The sequence below is a fragment of the Podarcis bocagei genome (assembly GCF_964188305.1).
Source record: "Podarcis bocagei genome assembly, chromosome: 13".
Lineage (NCBI taxonomy): Eukaryota > Metazoa > Chordata > Lepidosauria > Squamata > Lacertidae > Podarcis > Podarcis bocagei.
Genome location: NC_138138.1, coordinates 45,393,070 through 45,416,115, shown reverse-complemented (window position 1 = coordinate 45,416,115; position 23,046 = coordinate 45,393,070). Strand labels below are relative to the sequence as shown.

At 43.7% G+C, this 23,046-nt stretch overlaps 1 protein-coding gene across 6 annotated transcripts; it reads left to right on the top strand.

Moving 5' to 3' along the window:
- Window positions 1–2,575: 2,575 nt before the first annotated feature.
- On the top strand, window positions 2,576–19,221 carry LOC308572145 (uncharacterized protein; the record flags this gene model as incomplete). Of its 6 annotated transcripts, none has more annotated exons than XM_081168078.1 (6): window positions 2,576–2,823; window positions 5,528–5,566; window positions 15,125–15,421; window positions 16,381–16,677; window positions 17,687–17,787; window positions 18,783–19,221. In XM_081168078.1, 5 exons carry the CDS (start codon window positions 2,793–2,795, stop codon window positions 17,773–17,775), a joined length of 753 nt encoding a protein of 250 aa, XP_081024204.1. In that variant the 3' UTR covers window positions 17,776–17,787; window positions 18,783–19,221. The 6 variants fall into 6 exon arrangements, with proteins under 6 accessions (XP_081024204.1, XP_081024203.1, XP_081024202.1 ...); XM_081168077.1 differs by lacking the exons at window positions 15,125–15,421; window positions 16,381–16,677; window positions 17,687–17,787; window positions 18,783–19,221 and adding exons at window positions 5,982–6,278; window positions 8,697–8,993; window positions 9,912–10,028; window positions 11,055–12,595; XM_081168076.1 differs by lacking the exon at window positions 2,576–2,823 and adding an exon at window positions 4,678–5,175 and having other exon boundaries at window positions 17,687–17,782.
- Window positions 19,222–23,046: the final 3,825 nt, after the last annotated feature.

Genomic DNA, 23,046 nt, shown 5'->3' with positions numbered 1-23,046 from the left:
ACAAAATTGGATGGAAATTTGCCCAAATCTACACTACCAACACAGGTTGCCATATGTCTGGATTTTCCTGGACATCTCAGCAATTCCTGCCCAAACAGTTTCCTTTTAAAAAAAAAAAAAAAAAGATATTTATTAAGATTTTCAAAATATTACAAAATAAAAACAGAAAAAAGAAAAATACAAAATAAAAATAGTTAAAAACAATTCAATCTTTCAATGACTTATCTTTCATTTGCTTATTTCCCGGACCTCCTCACGCCTCCCTTTTCTGTATTCCAGTTCAGTTTGTTAGTTCAGCAAATCCCTCCCCTCTTTGTTTATCCTAGTCTTCAATCTTAAAATATTGTAACATTAGATTTTTTACCTATTAATAGTTCATTTTCTCTTATTCCCTTATAACATTACAGCTATAAACCACTTAGTTTCTATCCAACATCATTCTAACATTCATTAATTTTACAATATTTCTGTAAATAGTCTTTAAACTTTTTCCAATCTTCTTCCACCGACTCTTCTCCCTGGTCTCGGATTCTGCCAGTCATTTCCGCCAGTTCCATATAGTCCTTCCCAAACAGTTTCCGACAGCTGAATCCCGGCTATGTCCAGGAAATTCTGGAAGTATGGCAACCCTAATAATTAACAAACAATTATTATTATTTCCGTCTTGTGCTGAAATGACTTCAAAGCAATCCATTACAGTCTGTGGCATTCTAACAGGACGGCCCCTCTAGAATTTCTCTCTCTCTCTCTCTCTCTCTCTCACTCACACACACACACACACACACACGAGAATTTGTAACTCTGTCTGTTCTTGGCTCCCCAGAGCTTAAATACATGACCTTTCACACACCCTTTCAAACATTTGCATTTGGAGAGGATCCCTAACTTGGCACGGTTGAGACCTGAAATACAGGACAAAACTGCATCAATACAGGACTTAGCATTTTACACTGCAGTATGGGACAATCCTGTATTACACAGGACAGGTGGCAACCCTAGCTAAGATGGAAGAGCTCTCGGCATTAACACCCCAACAGATCTTGCTTCTTGATCAGTCACAGCGTTGGATCCATTGCCTCCCAAGATACAGGGATGACAACAGGATCCAGCACAGATCCAGCATGTCTCTGCCTCTCCAGCTTCTCAGCCTGCTTTCTGCTCAGCTCACTCACAACACACTCGCCTAAAATTCTCTCCAGCTGGCAGTTAAGTGAGAGGGGGAAAGCCCTATGGCACAGAGAAACTTCTTTGGTTATGCTGATGAAGGTACTTAAGTGGCCAGCAATGACCATTGGTTTAACAATATAATCCTCTGTCTGCTTTTAACTCTTACTAGATACTAGACCCTAAGAATTCCAAGGAACTCAGGGTATCATACAGACTCACCCCTCCAAACCTACAGCAATACTGTCTGAGCCAAACCATACAAGACCTAAAGAATTTGTGTTAGAACCTGAGGTGGGGGAGGAATCTGGATCCTAACATAAAATAGAAAGTAGAAGACCAAGCAGGGAAAGACTGACAGCCAGGTATTAAGTGTGTGTGTGTGTGTGTGTGTGTGTGTGTGTGTGTGTGTGTGATGGGCTTCCTCTTCATATGTACATTTATTAATCTCATTTGAAGTCCAACAAGGTCTCAAGTCAAATCTCAGGTCTCAAAGCACTTAAATTGATGCAGTCCCAAAGCATGACTATAGTGAAATAGACAGGTTATAGGTGCCTTTTCCTTCTGCAGACGTCCCTGCTGCAGTCTTACGGTGGGGCTTCTGTTACGGCTTATTATCCTCCCCTTAAGCATCCCTGTTTATTATTCTTGCCACTGTTGGTAATTTTTTCTCTTGCACTTCCTTCCAAAGAAGCCCAGGGCAGCAAACAACACAGAGATAAAACAACACAGATTTTAAAATAATCAAATTAAAGCATGTAAAAGCAGTTGCATATCCTCACAGCTAGTAGCTTCAAGGTATACACTTTTCAAAGCATTCACCATTAAAACAGGCATTTTGTATGCATCTTCTATATGTTTTGTGCATTGAAAATACATTCCATAGTCTGCAGAAGTGCATCATCTGACTGGGGGTTGTTTTCTGATCCACAACAAGCATGTTTGGAAGCATAGGATTAAGGCCGTCCTCTATGGAAAACAAGTCAAACGAATTCCTACTCCATTCCAAAGTGCAAGGTGTGGTTGACCTTGGTCTGATCCAGCACTTTGACATTCTCACATGCCCTGGATCTACAGTTGATATGTAAAACTGTCTCAGTCAGTGAAGGTTGGTGCCCATTGGGGCTGATCGGGCAGAAAGCAAGGAGACCAACAGTAGGTGGAGTCAGAGTCTATTGCTGGAGGAGCCAGAGCCAATAATAGATGGAGATAACTACATTGAGACTAAGGAGGTAACGGCTGACAGCCAGTGACAGTCAGCTGGAAGTAAGGTGGGGGATGGCAAGCTGAGCTTGATGGAGCAATGTCCAATTTACTGGGTGTAGCAATACAACAGGAAATACTAAAGTGGCTGACAGCTCATACTGTCTGCTGACTCTTCCAATATGGGCAAACCATTTCCACTTTCTCTTTTGATCAGTAAGTTCCCATGGTCCAGCAGCTGAGATCAGTTTAGACTTCCCTGTAAGGTGAGTGTGAAAAGACGTGCTTCCCTGCTCGTTCTCTGAGCTTCTGTAGAAGACTCTTGTAGAGATTGCCTTGGAGGGGAAGACCATATTCAAAGCTAGAGATATCGAAGGAGAGTTTCCAAGGAGGTGGAATCAAGGTGGAGAAAGACCCCTCTCGACATGGAAGTTCTTTTTCTCGTTCCTGTGCTAGGTATGCCTTGCTACTTTCTGATAACCCCAGCCTTTGGTCTTGCTCTGCTCTGTTCTGTCCACTTACCATATTTGAACAGAGAAGCACTGGCAAGAATGAGCGATAACGGCAGCAACAAACACACCAGCTGCCTCAGAGGAAAAGGGTGTGGGCAGTGGTGCCTTGTATAGTTGCATGCTTAAAACTCATCAGTGTGGCCAGACAAGTATGTGTGCGATCTAAATTGATGTATAATTAATCTGAGCTACTGATTTGCGATGCATTTTGTACTTATTTCAGGAATGAAATGTTATTGTTGCTTTTATGTTTTTCACCACTACAATGATTTATTTTCTTTAATGTTGGCTGTATATGGTGTGTGTGTTTTTTGCGAACAAATACATTGCCCAAGACATGATCTTAAGAAGTGGTCTTCAACTAGTCCAGATAGAAAAATCCGAGCCAGGAACACGGCACCTGCTTTCACATGTTCATTTCTTATTTATACTTTGTAGTATCCTCTCTTTGATTTCTGGAGGTTTTCTCTTGAATTAAGCTGTGGCTTATATTGAGCAAGAGGAAAAGTCACTGTCAGCATTTATGCTTGCATTCTGTTATCAAAAAAATGCTTTCTATTGCTTTTTATAAATTTCTTCACTTCCTTTCTTTCTCTGTCAACTGCTGTCTTCTTTCTCTTTTCTTATCTTCTTTCACTCTCTGTCCTTCATCGCCTGCCTTGTCTTTGTTTTCTCTCTCCTCTCTCCTTCCACTTTTCCTGTTCTTTCTCTGTTGTCACTTATGGTCATCTCAACTTTCACAATCTTCCTGTTTCCACTTCCTCTCCACTCATACTGTTTTCTACATTCTCTCTACCTTCTCAAACTTTTCTGTACTTTAGCCTTCTACTTCAATTCACCTGCTCATTATTGCCTTTTTATCTCCCTCTCATTTCCCTTCTTCCTTTGCTCACTTTCTTCCATCTCGTGTCACCTTCAGTGCTGCCTTTAATTCACCTCTCTGTCATTTAGGTCCTCTCCTAATATCAGCTTTCCTGAAATAAAAATGAACAGGGTTTCTGGGAAAGTTCATCACCCTCAGCACCCAATACAGATGGCGGTTGTTATTTGTTGCTCATTGGTTGAAGTTTGAGGAAACTTCCCAGATTCTGCTACACTGAAGCAACATATTCTTGTAGTTCCATAACAAACAAACAAAAAACTTTTTTTCTTTTTTCTTTTTCTACATAATGCCATTTTATAATTATTTTTAAAAGCAACTAAATAAAACTTACCTTCATTCCAAATCAACACCGAAATATTAAAGATGCAAACTTATTTGAGAAGAGGTCCAATTAAAATAAATGGGTCTTACTTCTGAGTAGACAAGCATGGGATTTGCATGCTAATTTAATTACAATTAACTAAGGTTTCTCTCCCTGGTCAGCTGCATTTCCTTTCCCTTTTCTGTAAGTTTTATTTTCTTTTTGACACCTTCTGTGGATGCCTTTTTCCCCCTTTCTCACAACTGCCGGTCTGCCTGCCCTCTCCATGTATCAACTTTCCTGAACTCAGATGTACAGAAAATAAATCTGATTTTTCTCTCTCTCAGTACCCTCAGAACGTAATACAGTCAGAAGTAGAGAGGGGAGGAGATATAAAAACCTCAACAGGACTAAACATAGGTAGAGTTCAGACATAGCTACACAAAGCAACAATTTCATCTTATCCAGTATTTTAGGCATGTTTGCCCATTAAGTTCAGCTAGAATCCCCACATCATTTCCCCCCAGCCCAATCCTTCTGTTCCAAGAAAATAGAAGTTGTTGAATAGCAGTCCTTACTGGTGAATAAACCCTCACATCTCTAGACTCGGGGCTGCCTGGATTCATTCCTCCCTGAGTGTTTCACCACCAACAGCTGCAGCCATTCCGGCACTTCTTTTCTATGCAGAGGAGTCCAATGGCTTCTAGGCTTCACAACACAACCAGCTTTATGTGATTCAGCAAGGCTGCAATAGTTGGGTAAATAGCCTCTTCTCAAGCCAGGCAGCGTGTTTCCACTATGTGGGAGCATGGGTGGGCTGGTGCAAAATGAAGAGGGAACTCTCTCACATAACATACCTTCCAAGCTTCCTGGAAAAAGAGGCACATCCCATATTTTCTCACATGACCTCTGCGGCCATTTTGGGTGTCGTGATCTGTCACACTTTCATCTCAAAGGAACACTTTTCCTGGTACCACAACCTCACACAGCTCCCCAAAATGCATGCTTTGGAGGCACTGTACAATATCTCATGAGGCGCATGTCATGTGAGACTCCCAGGAACAGGTCCTGGAAGATGCACATTCCAGTTTTGCATCGGAAGAAGTTGGAAGGTAAGACATAAGAAAGGGGAATAAAAGACTGCAGCCTCCAGGTTGGACTGAAGGATTTGTATGATGATGGCAGTTTTTCTGTGACCCGCCTGGCGTGGCCGTGGAGCCGACCTGTGGGTACAGACCCATTGGCTGAAGACCTAAGCCTAAGGTCTAAAGGGATATATTGTTGCAGCCTTCTTGAAGCTATGCAGGTCTGGGGTCTGGTCAATGCTTGGATGGGAGCCTACCTAATACATATGCTCCCTTGAGTCAAATATAATATGTAAATAATCTTCAGATCAAATCAGTTCAAACTTCCAGGCTTATTTAACCAGCTCCATCCCTCCTTTTTTTAATTTCTCTCTTTCAGTTTTCCTGCTTCTTGTTCCGCAGCCAGCATCATCTGCAGGTAACATTCCAACTTCTTCCCAGTGAGTTGTTTATGTGGAGAAGACCAGAGTGTCTCTAGAGAAGAATCCTTGTCTCTTTAGTGCTATTGTTTAGCAACCCAGCACCCCCTCCAGCTGCTTTGTGCTTCCCGCAAGTATGCTAGTAACTTCACTCTTATACCTGGTACTTTCCAGGAGCAAACTGTACCAAACTTACATATTTAAGAGGGGAGGGGGTGGAATGAAAAGTCCTGAAACAGAGCTGGGCTGAATAAGACAGTTTGCAGAAACACACAAATAAATTTTAAAAGTATGTGGGGTGGGGTGGAGTAACCTGGAACAGGCAAGGCTAAAACAGAGCACCCCACACTGTGACAGTTTGTTTCGGGTTCCACTTGTTTGCCTGCCACTGAGATCCCTCTGCTTGTCTTCCAGGGGCTCTCCAACCCCCCAAACTCTCAGTACAGACAAATTATCCCGAATACTTTGAAGGCGAGAGGGTTGTGCTCATATGTTCAGCTTTCCTAAACAGGACGGTGGAGGGATACAGGTTCTTCAATCAGGATGGGCAACAGATTCTCAAAATGGCCGCCGACCCTTATCAAAAGGGCAGACTGATTTTTAGGGCTGAAACAAGCAAGATGGGAAATTACAGCTGTGATTACTGGATGGGGAAAGATGATACAGAGGTCACATCTGCCCGAAGCAACTCCATCTCCCTAAAAGTGAAAGGTAGGTTTTGAGTTCCTGGAACGTTGGTGGCCTGTTCCAGTGCTTAAGGGATGGTATGTCCAATTCATTTTCTTCTCCTTTGCTACTTGCTACATCTGGCATCCCCAATTTGATGAACCAGAGCAGCGCATGAAAACGCCATTTACCTCCCTTTATCTACTTGCACTTGACATGCTTTTGAACTGCTAGGTTGGCAGGAGCTGGGACTGAACAATGGGAGCTCATGCCATTGCGGGGATTCAAACTGCCAACCTTCCAATCAGCAAGCCCTACCTAGGCTCTGTGGTTTAGACCCAGGGTGGGGTAGGGGTGGATAACTATGCAGAATACAAATGACATGATTAGCAAATCACAGCTTTAAAATAAGGAACAAAATAAATGCCTTGGGTGGGAGGTGGCAGCCATCAGCTTAATCTTTCCCTCCCTAGAAACAATCTCAGCAAAAATCAGGCAAACACACATATACGCTATTAGCTTTCGGGTGGGGGAACCTCTCACTGTTATCTAACACACTATAAGGAGGACCTTTTCTGTACTGTTGTAGCCCTGAAAGTGTAGAATGAACAAACGTATTGCAAATGCACTCATTTGCTGCAAAAATAAAGCAAAAAAATAATAATAACCTTTTGGGAAAATTATAGCTTCAGGTGGCTATTTTCAGCAGAAAAAAACAGTGCAGAAGTGTTGTGCCTGCAAGGTGCCCCCTTCAATATGATGGAGGGGAGGAAGTTCTGCTATATATATGCTTCGAAACCGGAACAATCTCTGAACAGCTCAATGACCTCTGTACACTGAGTATGACTTAGTTGAATATTAGTATTAGCCCTTTTTATGTTTTCAATTTTTTTTACTGCAGAAAAGAGAAACCAAGTTTGCAGCCGCCCAAATAAAAAATGTTTAGGCAATTGCTTTCATTCTTAGTTATCAGTTTTGGGGAAAAGAAACTAAACTTGTTGGGAAAATTTGGAAAGGAGCAGCAAAACCACTAAGTGGCAGCAAAGGCTAGGTTATGCAACCTGAATGCTCCTTTTGACTCTTTTCCTGCTAAGCTTCAAATTCAAATTTCCGGGTTGTTGCAAACTATTTAATGAGCCCAAATGAGCCGTGTTAATTAGCTATTCTGAGTAGTGCTAGCGTGGAATAAAACCCTCAGATCCTTTTCATCGTATGTACAAAGTTGGATAGGAACATTTTAGTGCAACTCTGAGACAGGAGTGTGAACATGTTGGGAATGTGGGCTTGGGAGAGCACATCTTTGTTTGGAATTCTATCCTGCCATGTGATACCCAAAATCCTCCTGACACAGTGCATGTGGAAGGCATTGGGGCACCGCTGCTGATGGCTGTATGTTGCCCACAGCTCACTTCCATAAAGCACCATTCTCAACACTCAAGCCTGATAGACCTTTATCTTGGTGTTGGACGCTAGCATCACGTTCTCCCATACCCTTTCGGAGAGGTGAGCCTTTGCCATAGCTGCCATGCCAATACGCTGATTATGGTGGAACCCAAGTGGAATCCAACACTGTCTACTATCTCAAGTGTATAGTCACCAGTGCTGATGCATGGAGTGCTGGTGACATCCTGACCCAAGATGTTGCTCTTTATCTGCATCTTTAGGCACACTTTGCCCTAATCTATGTATTTTTGTATACATCCCTTGCCTAGAGAACTGCATTTCAAAATTTTGTGTTTTAGTTTTTCTGTAGTTTTAGAAAGTGCAAATCAGTTAGGTTCACCTTTATTTATTTTTTAAATGTTTTTATTAGCAATTTCAACATAACAACATATCAAAACATATCATATTCATTATTTTCCCCCCTTTCCCCCCTCAAAGCCTCCCTCCCCCCCAGACTTCCCTCAGCTCCTGTCTCTGATTTCTCAACCCATATTATTCTCTGCATGTTATAAAATTATACAAATCCTCACATTATCTATCTACCATGTTATCAATCAGTAAATCTATGTATGTTTATTCAAAATCTGCCAAGAAGTCCAATTCATTTTGTTGTCTTTTTATGTAATTTGTGAAAAGTTCCCATTCTTCTTTAAAGTCACAGTTGTCCTTATCTCACAGTTTGTATGTCAGTTTGGCCAGTTCTGCATAGTTCATAATTCAGAGAAGTGTGGCTGTGTTTTAGTTTTTCTGTCATTTTAGAAAGTGCAAATCAGTTAGGTTCACCTTTAAATAGGAACTAAATCACATTTCTCCTCCACCCTTCAATTATTTCAATGCAAGCCTAAAATCTGATGTCTAAAAATGCTTCCCTGCCCTCACCCTATCTCTCTCTCTTCCCACCCTCTCTCTCCACCCACCCAACCATTGCAAGCATACTTCAGGGTGGAGGAGTTTAGCTAGCCGCTGTCTCTGTGTTACACGAAGCAATCTCAACCATGGGCATTTATCTTTCTTTCACAGAAGCCCCAGAAGCCCCCTCCCTCTCTTTAAACCCCAGCCTCCTTGAGTACAACCTGGGAGATAATGTCAGCCTTGTGTGCTCAGCTCCGCCTGAAAGAAAGGAAGTCAAGGAGTTCCAGTTTTATAGCGACAAAGAGGAAATATCAGTTGTGCCTCCATATGGCAATGTCTACACTCACAACATGAGCATCATGGAACCCAAAGATGTGGGGAGCTTCATGTGTGGCTACGTAGTGGACCTCTCTGGAAGAAAAGTTATTTCAAAGAAGAGTAATTCTGTCACCATTGCTCAAACAGGTAATCTCCAGATCTATCTATCTATCTATCTATCATCTATCTATATCTGTCTGTCTGTCTGTCTGTCTGTCTGTCTGTCTGTCTGTCTGTCTGTCTATCTATCTATCTATCTATCTATCTCTATCTATCATCCATCTATCTATCTATCATCATCATCTATCTATCCATCTGTCATCTATCTAATTTATTTATTTACCTGCCTTTAGCCAATAAAGGCTCTCAGGGCTGCTGGGGGGGGGGGAGAGATCAATATTAAGGTGGGCCCTGCCCTCAGACTTACAATCCAAAAATAAAAAAGGCATGACATGCAAAGAAAAAGGGAGTCAGAGGGAGAAGGAAAATGCAAGCTGAAATAAAAGTTCTTAAAGTTGCAGATCTTATTGTGAAGTTAACAAAAGGAATTCTTCACTGGTGACTCCTTGTTGTCTTCTCGTTGATAAAGAACACACTTTCTTTTGAAGCACTCTTCCTCCACAGATCACATGTGAGAGCAGAGCCAATGGCCAGCCAGGAGGGTAGGGCAGCTTCTACCACACAGTTATTTCCCAGACATGCTGCTTGAGTTGCATTTGACAATCCCCACTAGAAATGGTTCCCTTCCATCACAGATGCACAAACTTTTGACTGGATTTTTCCAGTTGGCCATGGGGAAAGCAGGGAATGGGGCAATGCTATCTCTCTTGCAAACCTATCTTCCATAGATTTGGTTGCGAGATCAGGAATTGATAAGAAATGGAAATCACATGGTGAGATTCTGTAGAAATAACACTCGGAGAGTCTGCCAAAATGACTAAGAAGCATTGGGTTGTCCAAACCAATATCCACAAAGTCTTATCTGATTCTGAATAAGAGAACCCAACTTCGGTGAAATGTGGCATCTTTTCATTACACTCTGTAACCAGAAACTCTTTTTCTTAGTCAACGGGAACTTAGACAACTTTTCCAGCTGGAAACGGATGGCGGCCATTGGTGGCTCCTTCTTCACCATCAACAGCCTCATCTTCCTCATCTCCCACTTGTGTTTTTAAACCACAGGTAAGTGAAATGAGTAAACATTTCCTTTCTAATATGTACTTTGGAGCAGGTGTGGCCCAATACATTTTTTGTGGTTGAAGTAAGGATTTAAGATGATTCAGTTTCACTGAAAACCACTGTGGTGTTAGATGTGTGATGGTGGCCTTGAGGCCTTCGAAGACTTGAGCCTTCCATCATGCAAAGCAGAGATGAGGAACTGTTGCTGGACTATGTCCCCTACCATCCCAGATTATTGGCTTTGCTGGCTGTTGAAGCCCAGCAACATCTAGGTGGCAACAGGTTATCCATCCCTGACAGAGCCCAGAGATGTCTTCCTCGATTGACCATGACATTCCAGGATCACTTTCTCACCACTTGTGGAGGCTGCGGGGAGTGGGGGCATTGCCTCTGCGGCTTTCTGTGTGGCAAAGGATTCAGGATCATGACATAGGGATAGTTATATCTAAACCATTGGGACATGAGTGGCGCTTTGGGTTAAACCACAGAGCCTAGGACTTGCCAATCACAGGGTCAGCGGTTCGAATCCCCGCGACAGGGTGAGCTCCCATTGCTCGGTCCCTGCTCCTGCCCACCTAGCAGTTCGAAAGCACGTCAAAGTGCAAGTAGATAAATAGGTAAATGGCGTTTCCGTGCACTGCTCTGCTTTGCCAGAAGCGGCTTAGTCATGCTGGCCACATGACCCGGAAGCTGTACGCCGGCTCCCTTGGCCAATAAAGCGAGATGAGCGCCACAACCCCAGAGTCGGTCACGACTGGACCTAATGGTCAGGGGTCCCTTTACCTTTATATCTAAACCAGCCTGGGTCCCACCACCTCTCTAGCAAACTTCACATTATTTATTTATTTATTTATTTATTTATTTATTTATCCATCCATCCGAACTGGTCACATTCCCAAAACATTCCACCTTAAGCATCACAAAACTGGGAGTTAGGGAGGGAAATGGTTGGTCTGGGTTGCATCTTTGCCTTGAAGTTATGATCCAGGGAAGCCTCTCATCTCTTGCTATTTTTAAAATCATTTTTAGGTCTCCTCTTCAGGTGACTGTAATATTCCTCTTTGCCCGACTGATGGCAGTCTGACCTCAGCTCTTCATCAACCCGGTTGTGGATTCATTCACCAAATGAGCCAGCTTCCTCCATAAATCACATAACCAGGAGGAGAAATCTGGATCTATCTTCCACAAAAGAGCACAAACAGAGGGCTGTGGGGTGGAAACCAAGTTCTGGGGCATGACATTTGCAGTGGAAATCTTTTTGATTGCTCTGTCTCTACAGGCTTTATCACATATTATAAGTGACTTGCTGCAGCAATTGTTTCAGGGGAGGGGGGGAATTGATGGCTTTGAACAATCATTTTCTTGTGTAAACCTGTCACAGGAATGAGGACCTTCTGGCCCTGCAATGTTGTTGAATTTCAATTTCCATCAGCTTCAGCCAGTTTCCTGATCCCTGCTCTAACATGCGGCTTCCCCCCTCCTCCTTTTTTTAAATGAAAAAACAAAAACAAAAGCCAATTCATTGAAAGCAATGACTATAACAACTCAGGTCCTTCCGAACTTTGGGACAATTGCTTTGAAACTTGTACTTTTCTTTTCAACATTCTCCTCTCAGTATTAGTGGCTGTCTGATACACCTAGATCAGCCCTAACATTTGTAAATATATTTCCCTCCCTCAATAAACATGAACAATTTTTACATTATTATTATAATCATTTTGCTAAAAACAACAACAGAAAGAAAGAAAGAAAGAAAGAAAGAAAGAAAGAAAGAAAGAAAGATCAGTACCACAATAGTTGCAATGAAACTAGACAGGGTGTCACTATGGGAAATGAGCATGCTCTCTATCAAACAAACATGTCTCTTTCTGGATTCTTTCTAAGTATTATTATTATTATTATTATTATTATTATTATTATTATTATTAACATATTATTAACATTATTAACATTGAAGGTCCCAGGGTGGTTTACAATGCCTACTAATAAATACAGATATTATTCTGCAATCAGAGACATATTCCTGGCTGCTGTTTGGTGATCCACTCTTCACTCCCCTTTTTCATTGTGTATGGAAAGGTTTAAAAAGTAATGCCTGCGCTGTCTTCATCACACTCAGTGCTGCTAGCATTTTGCAGCAGTTCACTTTCCACCAAATACTACATTGTCCATCTCACTATTGTCTGCTATGCACACACACACTCACTCAAGAAAAATCTGGGAAAATGTGTCATCTGACTGGGGGGTTGTGTTCCGGACTGAAACAAGCAAGTTTGGAAGTGTCAGACTGAGTTAGTCTATCAAAAATGGATCTCCCACTGGATTGATTGGAACTAAGGTGGCGGGCAGGTGGAGCCTGGCTAACAGCAAGGTAAGTTTGGTGGGGCAGTGACCCATTTGCCCCAATGCACCAGCCTCCACTGGCTCCAATTCTCTCCTGCAACAAAACCTCTTCTCTCTGCATTTCTGCTGGCTGGAGCAGATCATGTGTTGAGCATACGAACAAAACAGGAATTATCAACACAGTTAGCAGGTCAAGTGCTGACTCCTCTAGTCTGGCCAGACCTATTTCCATTTTCTATTTTAGGCAGCAAAGTCCCTCAGTCCAATGGCTCTTTCCCCAATAATGACTGCATTTCCCCTCTGGGCGATTATGCAAATATGGGCTTCACTGATGTTCCTCCACCCTCCTGTAAAGACACTTTAAGGGTCTGCCTTGGAGAGGAAGGGTGATATAAAAACTGGCGATACCAAGTTTCCAAGGAGGTGCAGTCCAGGTGGAGAGAGATCCTTCTCAACATGGAGGTTATTCTTCTGGTTCCCATGCTAGGTATGTTGCTACTTTCTTTCTTCCCCGACCTCTTCTTCTACCACTCCTTTCTCCTGGGTTTTAATTCCTGCTTTGATCCATCATAAAAGAATCATCTTGATAAATTTTTAAACTGGCTTCAGGGCTAGCAATTGCTGAGAACACGCTCTGACCCATAGGAGCCAACTCCTAGGAGGTGAGTCTTTGGACCCCCCGACAAAATATTTGAGGGAGCCACCCCCCCCCAAGTTGATGGGCATTGCCATTCAAGTGGTGTGAATGCACAATATCATGGCCCTGCAGGTATTTAAGCTTTCCCTCGGCATAGCGCCAAGTGTCACTACTGGCCAGTTGGCCCTGTGCCCAGTGGAATGCCCCCTAAATTCCTGCTCCCTAAATTGGCCATTACGGCAGCAGGAGGATGATCCAGCCTGCTAGAAGCCAGTTAACAAATGAGATACAGTGCCAGGCCACCCAAGGTGGGCAAACAGACTTCTCAGTTGCATCCTCACTAGCAATAGCTGAGAATTTAAATTCAGTTCATGTTAATAGGTGAACCGACCTAATTCACATGTTCCCAAACAAGACATGAAACAGAAACGCAACCATCCTTCAAAATTCACATTTTCCAAATTTTGAAGGGCAGTTCTGCAGCCAAGCTACGCGTGCAAAAGTACATGCGTGCAATATGCATGTAAGCATTCTTATGAATGCATGTATATAAAAATATACGTGGAGGGGGGAATCATGCAAAATGCATCATATTATTGAAAACCGTTTTCCACAAAAAGGCATATTAAGTTAATTGGATACAGAAAATGCTGCATATTAAGAGAAACTACAATACTGCTGAAATTTCATGAGGATTGGGGGGGCTAGAAACAGATGTGGAAATGTGCGAAGCAGAACTTAACAGCTGAGTAATGAGAAGCAGCTAGTAACCACAAATGCTCATCTTTCATCCTGGACTATGTCATGGTATGTATGCAAATATACAAGTCTGTTATTTCTACCCTCGTCATCCTTTCTGTCAGAATAATAAATACACAGAGAAAGAGAGGGGGGGCTATGGGGCCTCTTACACTTGACATTCTCTAGGGCTCAGCATACCTGGTCCTCCTCTGCCTTGCTATCACTGCCAGCGTTCACCCACTATCGCTGCACAAGCAAGCAACATCAACAGTGAGGGATTGACAGCAGCGCCTTTTGTTCAACTCTTAGAGCCAACTTCCCCAACCTGGTGCCCTCCAGCTATTTTAGACGACAACTTCCATTATCCTCTGCTGATCATACAGCATAAAAGTAGCGAATTTTAACATTTTTATTGCAAAAATCACACTGTGAGGAAAATCAAATTCCACTTGTCAAATGTGACCCACAAGGCTGATACTGATAAAGATCTGGCCTGTGATGCCAGAAAGTTTCCCACTGCCCCCTGGAGCAGGACTTGTGATATCCAGGTTCAAATTCCTTCTCCAGCCGTGAAGCTCAGTGTGTGATGTTGGGCCAATCAGTAACAGACCCTCCAAATGCCCCTATTTTCCAGATATGTCCCTGATTCAGAGAAGCTGTCCTGGTTTCTGATTTGATCCTGGAATGTCCCACTTTTCCTTAGGATGTCCCTATTTTCATTGGAGAAATGTTGTGGGGTGTGCACTAACTCTCAGCCTGACCTACTTTACAAGGTTGTTGTGAGGTGAGGAAAAGTGTGGCGTATGCTCAATTGGTTTACCACAGTTTTCCCTCTTGTATTCTGATGAGTACATTCAGTGAGTTCTTATAGGGGATATTCCAAAATATCACTGCCCACACCTGTAGTCTGAAGTGGTACAGTCCCGAATCCCACCACCTTAGTCTTCCTCCTCATTTTTGTGCAATGTTGCTCCAACTTTCCATGAAGAGACTGTAGAAAGCTTCTAATTCCCAGGACAGCTTATGTATTGTAACAGAATTCTATATACTAACAGTGATCTCACTCTCCACGTGTGGGTCCTAATATAGCGAAAACGACACCAGAAAAGGGAAGTTACCAGCAGGCATTGGGGGAACCTCACGTTTGCAGAAGTATAATAAAATATTTCAGGAAAAGCACGAGGGGGAGAAATGGAATGGAGCATTCTGTAAGGGATCTGGTCTGCATCTCATGGTTTGCAGAATTTTAAAGAAGCATGTGGGGGTGGTGGAGTAACTTGGAAAAGAACAAGGATAAAACAAAGCACCCACACTGTGACAATTCATTTCAGGTTCCTCTTCTGTGCCTGCCACTGAGATCCCTCTGCTTTTCTTCCAGGGGCTCTCCAACCCCCCAAACTCTCGGTACAGCCAAATTATCCCGAATACTTTGAAGGCGAGAGGGTTGTGCTCATATGCTCAGCTTCCCCAAACGAGACGGTGGAGGGATACAGGTTCTTCAATCAGGACGGGCAACAGATTCTCAAAATGGCTGCCGACCCTTATCAAAAGGGCAGACTGGTTTTTAGGGCTGAAGCAAACAACACGGGAAATTACAGCTGTGGTTCCTGGATGGGGAAAGCTGACACAGAGGTCACATCTGCCCGAAGCAACTCCATCTATCTACAAGTGAAGGGTAGGTTTCTAGTCCCTAGGACATCAGTGGTTTTGTGCCAGAAAACCCCTTGGGGCATATATTAGTTTCTGACTTCTACTTTCATCAGGGAAGCAGTTCTAGAGAAAGTTTTCGATCTGCATGGGAGATTCAACCTGTATTCAGAGGAGGTGCTCTGTAGGGCCAGCCTACCCATGAGGCAATGTGAGGTGACTCCCTCAGGCAGCAGAATCTATAGGGGCAGCAGATCTGGCCTCCCAAGAATGTGTCAGCCACTGCTGCGTCCACAATGACAGCTGTGATGTCCTCCTTGTGGGCTGGATCTGCCGCCTACTTGGCTGCTGCCTCGCAATGCCAACTCTACAACAGTCTCTTGGTGAATAGGAGGTGCTGTTCCCATCCATGTTCCCTGTGTAGATCTTCACTAGGACTAGAGAAATGGACACCATTTTGTGGTTTGCCTCAGGTGCCAAATTGTCTTGGGCCAGTCTGGATTCTCTGCTATAGCCATTGCATTAACTCTGATCAGCAGAACCTGGCCAGAACTTCATGGACTACAGCAGCAAATCCTAACCACACCAGGTAGCAGAAAATACCAATTTATGCAGTCTCTGTGCTTATTTTGACAGTTCCCTGTCTGTAAAGTTATTTGAGAGGCCTGTTTTTGTGCAAGCCATTGACTGAATGTAGATGGATTATCTGGCTGCAAAAGTGCATTGCAAATTTCAAAGGGTGTGAGAGGTTCAGTTAGCATGTGGTTTCAGAAAATGCAACTGGATGAGATTTCTTCCCCAACCTTTGCGTCCTTTCACCTTGTCAAAAATTAACCTAAAAACAGACATCTGAATCTGCATCCTCTCTCAATTTCTCTCTTCCCACCCAACCATTGCAAGCATATTTCAGGATAGAGGAGTTAGTATAGCTGCTGGCTCTGTTACATAAAGGAATCTCAACCTTGAGTGTTTATCTTTCTTTCCCAGAAGCCCCGGAAGCCCCAGCCCTCTCTTTGAACCCCAACCTCATCAAGTACAACCTGGGAGATTTGGTCAGCCTTGTGTGCTCAGCTCCACCTGAAACGAAGAATCTCAAGGAGTTCCAGTTTTATGGCGACTGGATTAGCATCTCAGCTGTGGCTTCATACGGCAACATCTACATCTACAATATGAGCATCATGAAGCCCAAGAATGTGGGACTCTTCAGGTGTGGATACATAGTGCATCTTTCTGGACGGAAAGTTATTTCGAAGAAGAGTAACCCTGTCACTGTCGTTGGACCAGGTAATCTTTGGGTCTGTTTATTTATTTATGGCATTTTCACCCTTTTGCCAATAAAACTCTCAGAGCTGCTTGGAAGGCAGGGGGGACAGTAATAATACCCTCTCTGCCCTCAGGCTTACCTGTTTAAAAGGGGGCGAGTGGGAGGGAGAAGGGAAAAACAAGCTTAAGCCAACGCTCCTAATGTTGCAGCTCTTATAATGTAGTTTGCCCAATCTACAAGGACTTAAGAGCAGCCTTATTCAAAAAATTTAATATCCCAGGTGAGAGGCATCTGATTAGCTGTTTATTAGTGGACAGGTCCCCCTACACCTCTAAAAAAAGGGCTTGTTTCGCACTTAGGGTGGCAGTGTTAAGGAAAAAAGCTTGTGGGACAGGTAAGCTAAATTCTTCAAGGGAGCAAAATCTTTTCTGGCAGAATGCCTGCCTTTAATAGTTATTTTAACTGTGCAGTGTATTTTATTCTTTGTAATGCATTCATTTTCTGTATTTTTTCATGATGGCTTTCACTACACAGATAAATAATAATATTCATATTCAAATAATGCATTTACCCTCCTCCCTTCCTTATGTCAGTGGTGGCTTTGGCCTCCCAAAAAACAATCTATCCTCCCCAGATCAGACCCAGGAGCAGAGCAGGTGACCATGTTCCATCCAGGAGGAAGGAGTAGCTCCTACCGAATCATAATTCCTCATAAACGCTTCCCTTCTGCTGCTTGAATTTCTCAGGCAGTCTTTGGGGAAAGCATGCGTAATGCTATCTCTCATGCTCATGTAATTCTCAGGTTTTGAGATCAGGATAAGATAGGAACAATGAATCACACAGGGCAATTCGATAACAATCTCACTGATAGGAGTCTGCCAAAATGACTAATAGGCATTCTGAGGCCCAAACCGGAATTACGAAGCCTTATCTGATTCTGAAAAAATGGCACCCGACCTACTCAGCAAAATGTGGCAACTTTTCATTGTACTCTGTAGCCAACAGCTCTTTTTCCCCTTGTCTACTTAGGCACCAGATGGGAACGGATGTTGGCTATTGGCGGGTCCTTCTTCACCATCAACAGCTTCATCTTCCTCATCTCCCACTATTGTTTTTAAACCACAGGTATGGTAAGTAATACACTTTCTGCAGAAAATCTCCATGGATTAAAGGATTTCCTCCCCCCCCCCCACTTTAGGAAGAGTACTTTGGGATAGGTGTGGCCCAAAACATTTTTTATGGTTGGGGTGGGCGGGGGAGAGAATGGCGTCACTGCCACCCCAGTCCAAACACACACACATACGTGGCAACAGTCATTCAGATCTTTGTAACATCCAGATTATATCACTGTAGCACGTGCTACTGAGTCTGGAAACTGCACTCTGGCTTCCAGGTGTCTGGAACAGTTGCTTCAGAACATAGGAGCCAGATTGTTATCTGATAGGAAGGATACAGCGTGGCGTTGTCTCGTCTCCCGTGGCCGCCTCTTCATTTCCAGGGCCATTTCAGAGTGGCGGTCTTGATGCGGAGAGCCCTGAAGCAGGTGCAAGGAACCTGGAATCCCTCCAGATCTAATTGAACTCCATCTGTCACCAACCCCCAGCCAGCATGGCCAGTTGTTAGGGCTGATGAAACCCAGTAATACAGTCAAACCTTGGTTGTCAAACGTAATCTGTTCTGGAAGCCCATAGGGCTTCCGAAATGTTCAACAACTGAGGCGTGGCTTCCAATTGGTTGCAGGAGCTTCCTGCACTCAAGCAGAAGCTGCGTCAGACGTTCGGCTTCCAAAAAACGTTAAAAAATGGAGCATTTACTTCCGGGATTTTGGCATTTGGGAGCCAAACTGTTCCAAAATGGAGGTGTTCGGGATCCAAGGTTTGGCTGTAGCTGGAAAACCACAGGCTCCAAACTACCCCCCCCCTCTCTCTAGCTTCAAGTTATTATTTTTGCTACTGTGTGTAGTCAAAATCTGTCTGAATTGGTCCGATTCTGAACTCATTCCACTACAAATGTCACGGGATTTGGAGTCGGGGAAGGAAAGGGTCTTCCTGGGTTGAATTTTTGCTCTGATGTTATCATCCAGGAAAGTCTCTCATCACTTGCTATTTTTAAAAATCATTTTCAGGTCTCCTCTGCAGAGGACTGAAATAGCCCCTTTGCCTGGCTGATTGCAGTTCTACCCTTATCAGCTTCTCTTCAATCAGATTGCGATATATTGCTTCATTCATCAAATGAACTGGCTTCCCCCACAAATCACATTTCACAGAGGGAAAACCTGGTACCTCCCATCATGAAAAGAGATTGTTTTGATGGTGTTTCATTTTATGGACATTATTACATTTGTAAACACATATTACCGATTCCATTAACTTGAGCAAAACAATTTTAATATTCTTTTAAAAAAGAGAGAGAAAGGAAAAATCAACAGCACCACAGTAGTTTCAATTAAAATAGATTTTGAGCATTGTTATGGGAAACTAGCATGCTCTCTTTCAATCAAACCCTTCTTTTTAATGAATTATTTCTAAATCTGCATACTAATAAATACAGTTTGTATTCCACAATCAGAGATACATTCCTGGCTGCCACTGGTGATCCAGTTTTTAACCCCTTCCCATCACAAGGTGGGTGAAAGAGTGTAAAGTAAACAGACAGATGTCCCACACTTTTGTCAGGATTCCTATTGGGTTCCTCTCTGCCCATGCAAATCCTTCACAAGCCAAGGCTGGTTTGTGCCTAAGGGAGAAACTGCTCTGGGCCACTGTATGACTTGCAATGCTGGCCACCAAGTCATGTGTTGAAAGTTGTCTCCAACAAAGGAGTGCTCTGATTAGACCCATTTAATTCAATGGGCTTACATTAGTCATGTTCCTTCATTGAAATGGGTCTATTCTGAATCATGGACTTCAGCTAATGCTGAGTCACAATGTTTAAACCAGCTGTTTCAGTGCTTTCGCAGAATGACATGGGCTAGAGAATGCCTCTCTGTGACTGAATTAACCTTTGAGGTAGGCAAATGCCTCCCCCCCCCCCACACACCTTTTCTTGACTTAGCTTAAAGATGCAGTCCATCTTTCTTAAAAACAACTATTTCAAATGCAGGGCCAACCCAAGACATTCGGCTGATTGAGGCGAAGGATAAGATGACGCCTCTGTCTCCAGTAGCTGACTGGCAATAGTTTTTTATATTTTATTTTTTCATTTACCGTATTTTTGCTCTATAAGGCTCACTTTTTCCCCTCCTAAAAAATAAGGGGAAATGTGTGTGCGTCCTATGGAGCGAATGCAGGCTGCACAGTGATCCCTCTTGTTGTTCTGGCTTCTGAGATTCAGAATTTTTTTTCTCCTTGTTTTCCTCCTCCAAAAACTAGGTGCGTATTATAGAGCGAAAAATACGGTATATCCCACCTTTCCTACAAGGAGCTCAAGGAAACATAAATGTTTCTCACCAAAAATGTGTGCCGTAGACTTAGCTGGGAGAATGTGTCTGGCCCAAGGGTCGTGCTTCATCACCAATCTGGATTCGAACCCTGATCTCCCAGGTCCTAGTCTGACACTAGCCACACTGGAAGTTGCATATGAATTCAACTCAAAAAGCATGCCAGAATATGAAGTCCAGGTCCAGATGTGTGACAACAGAGAGGAATGGACAAGGTCTCTGGGGGTGCTATCGGTGCTGCCCCCACAGACCTGCCATCTGAATTGGCCACCTATCTGTGTCCAACGGTAGGACCGGGTCAGTCCAAGTGGCGGTTTGGCTGCTCTGGCCACATTCCTGGGACTGGATGTGTGACTCAGCATCCTTCCCGAAGGCATTCTGTCCCAAGAATGCGGCCTTCAAGCGGCAGCCAGGTTTTGTTTTGTTTGTCTAGAGAAGGAAAAGGAGGAGGAGGAGGAGGAGGAGGAGGAGGAGGAGGAGGAGGAGGAGGAGGAGGAGGAGGAGAAAGCAGCTTTGGCCACCATGTATTTAAGGTAAAATGAAAATACCTGAAATTTACTGGCAATGCCAAAAGTTGCCACACACATATACAGTGGTACCTTGGTTCTCAAATTGAATCTGTTCCTGGAGTCTGTTCGACTCCCAAAACTGTTCAAAAACCAAGATGCAGCTTCCAGTTTGGCTGCAGGAGCTGGAGGAGCTTCCTGCACTCAAGCAGAAGCCACATCGGAAGTTCGGCTTCCAAAACACGTTCGCAAACCAGAATATTTACTTCCGGGATTGTGGAGTTTGGGAGCCAATTTGTTCAGGAGCCAAGACGTTCGAGTACCAAAGTACCACTGTACACTTTTGAAGGAAACTAATGGTCCTCCAGAAGAAGGGAGAGGGAACTTTGACCCAGCTTCACTTTCAGATGCCCACACAAAAGTGAGACAGACAGCTTTCAACATATTGTAGAGAAAGTACATCTTGGGAGGAGTTTTGCTGAAGGGTCTGGCTTCCCCCCATTACCAGTGGCGGAGCCACATTGAGCTAGGTCCACCACCACTGAGAGCTAAGATCTCAGAGAGGGGAGGGAAATAATAGACTGCTCAGCCAAAATTGACCATCTGGGTGGTGTATGTTGAGCGGGTGGCAGATGGATCTACCTGCCTTGAAGGAGAAGTTGACCTCCAATGCACCCTTTCGCCTTTCAAGCCTGTGATATTTTGGCCGGCCTGCAGACGGACAGCTCACAGTCCTTTTTCTGAGACGGAGATAGACAGTGACACTGGAACCAGCCGTGTCTCAAGAGTGTGACTAGAGCCATGATGAAGCAGAAAAAGAATCCCCATCCAAGGTCACGCCTTACAGTCATCTCTCCGATTTCACTAATGCAAATTGTATTGCATAACAAACAGAGCAGGATGCAATCAGGATTGGTGGAGGGAGGGCAGAGAAGAGAAGGCAGTCATCTTACCAGCTGGTTCCCCACATAAAGGAGGGTTTATACAGGGGAGAGTGCTACCAATGGTTGATGAGGCTTGAGGTGTAAATGTATTTATTTAGAGGGGGGAAATCACTAACCCACTTGATCAAAATGTTTCTGAGTGATATACAAAGAAAACTGGAAATAAAGCACAACTAAAATCCACAGCCTGATTAAAACAAATATACATAATGGTATCATCTTTAAAAACATTATATAAACATAGGACACGGGTGGCGCTGTGGTCTAAACCACTGAGCCATTTGGGCTTGCCGATTGGAAGGTCAGCAGTTCGAATCTGCACAATGGAGCGAGCTCCCATTGCTCTGTCCCAGCTCCTGCCAAGCTAGCAGTTCAAAAGCATGCCAGTGCAAGTAGATAAATAGGTACCGCTGCAGCGGGAAGGTAAACTGCGTTTCCGTGTGCTCTGGTTTCCGTCACTGGGTCCTATTGTGCCAGAAGCGGTTAAGTCATGCTGGTCACATGAGCCAGAAAACTGTATTTGGACAAACACCAGCTCCCTCGGCCTGAAAGTGAGATGAGCGCCACACCCCATAGTTGCCTTGGACCTGGACTTAACCGTCCAGGGGTCCTTTACCTTTACCTTTACCTTTACACACACACAAGCAACCTCATTAAAAATATAAATGCAATATTTGAAACAGATACAGGCAACTAAATGGAACTTCCATGTTCATAAGCAGTATACCTCTGACCACCAGATGCTGGAGGCAAGGGACAAGCAACAGTGGGTGGGTATCTCCTTCATGCCTGGCTAGTGAGCTTTGCGGCAGTGTCTGAGTGTCCACTATTGGGAAAAGGATACTGGATTCAATGGACCTTTGATATGAACCGCACGGCACAGCACAGGCCTAGCACTGAGCAGAAGTTGTCTTGTTTTGCTACCCCATTTGCTGGTGGAGAAACACACACACTTTTCATGCTAGAAATGCAAAATGTCAAAAATAGAAAACTATTCTGCTGGCTCATTCCCCCCCCTCCCCCAAAAAGGCTCAGTTTCTGGTCATGGCAGCTGGAAAATCAAGAGGTGCAGCTTTCAGTCCCACTATGGGATTTTCCCAATGGGTTATTGTTTCTCTGTAAGCTAAAGGCACTTTACATATGCAACTCTTTGATCCGCCCCCCCTTTTTAAAAAAATTAGATATCTGCAAACTTGGAAAGAGAATTGGCTCCTGAGCGGAAGACCTAGCTCAAAGGGAACCCTTTAGGCACTCCCTTTAGGTACTCCTATCCCAGTACACTTCATTTCAGAAAGTAACTACTCCAGGGTAGGCCAAGAACTTAGCGTCAAACAGAATGAGCTTTAAGAAGGAAAGGGGCTGTAGCTCAGTGGTAAGAGCATCCACTTTGTGTCCCTGTCTCAGTCTCCAGCATTTCTGGTAAGGGATTGGAAAGACCCCTGGAGAGTCACTGCCAGTCCGTGTGGACATTACTGAGCTAGGTGTGGACTGAGTTATAAG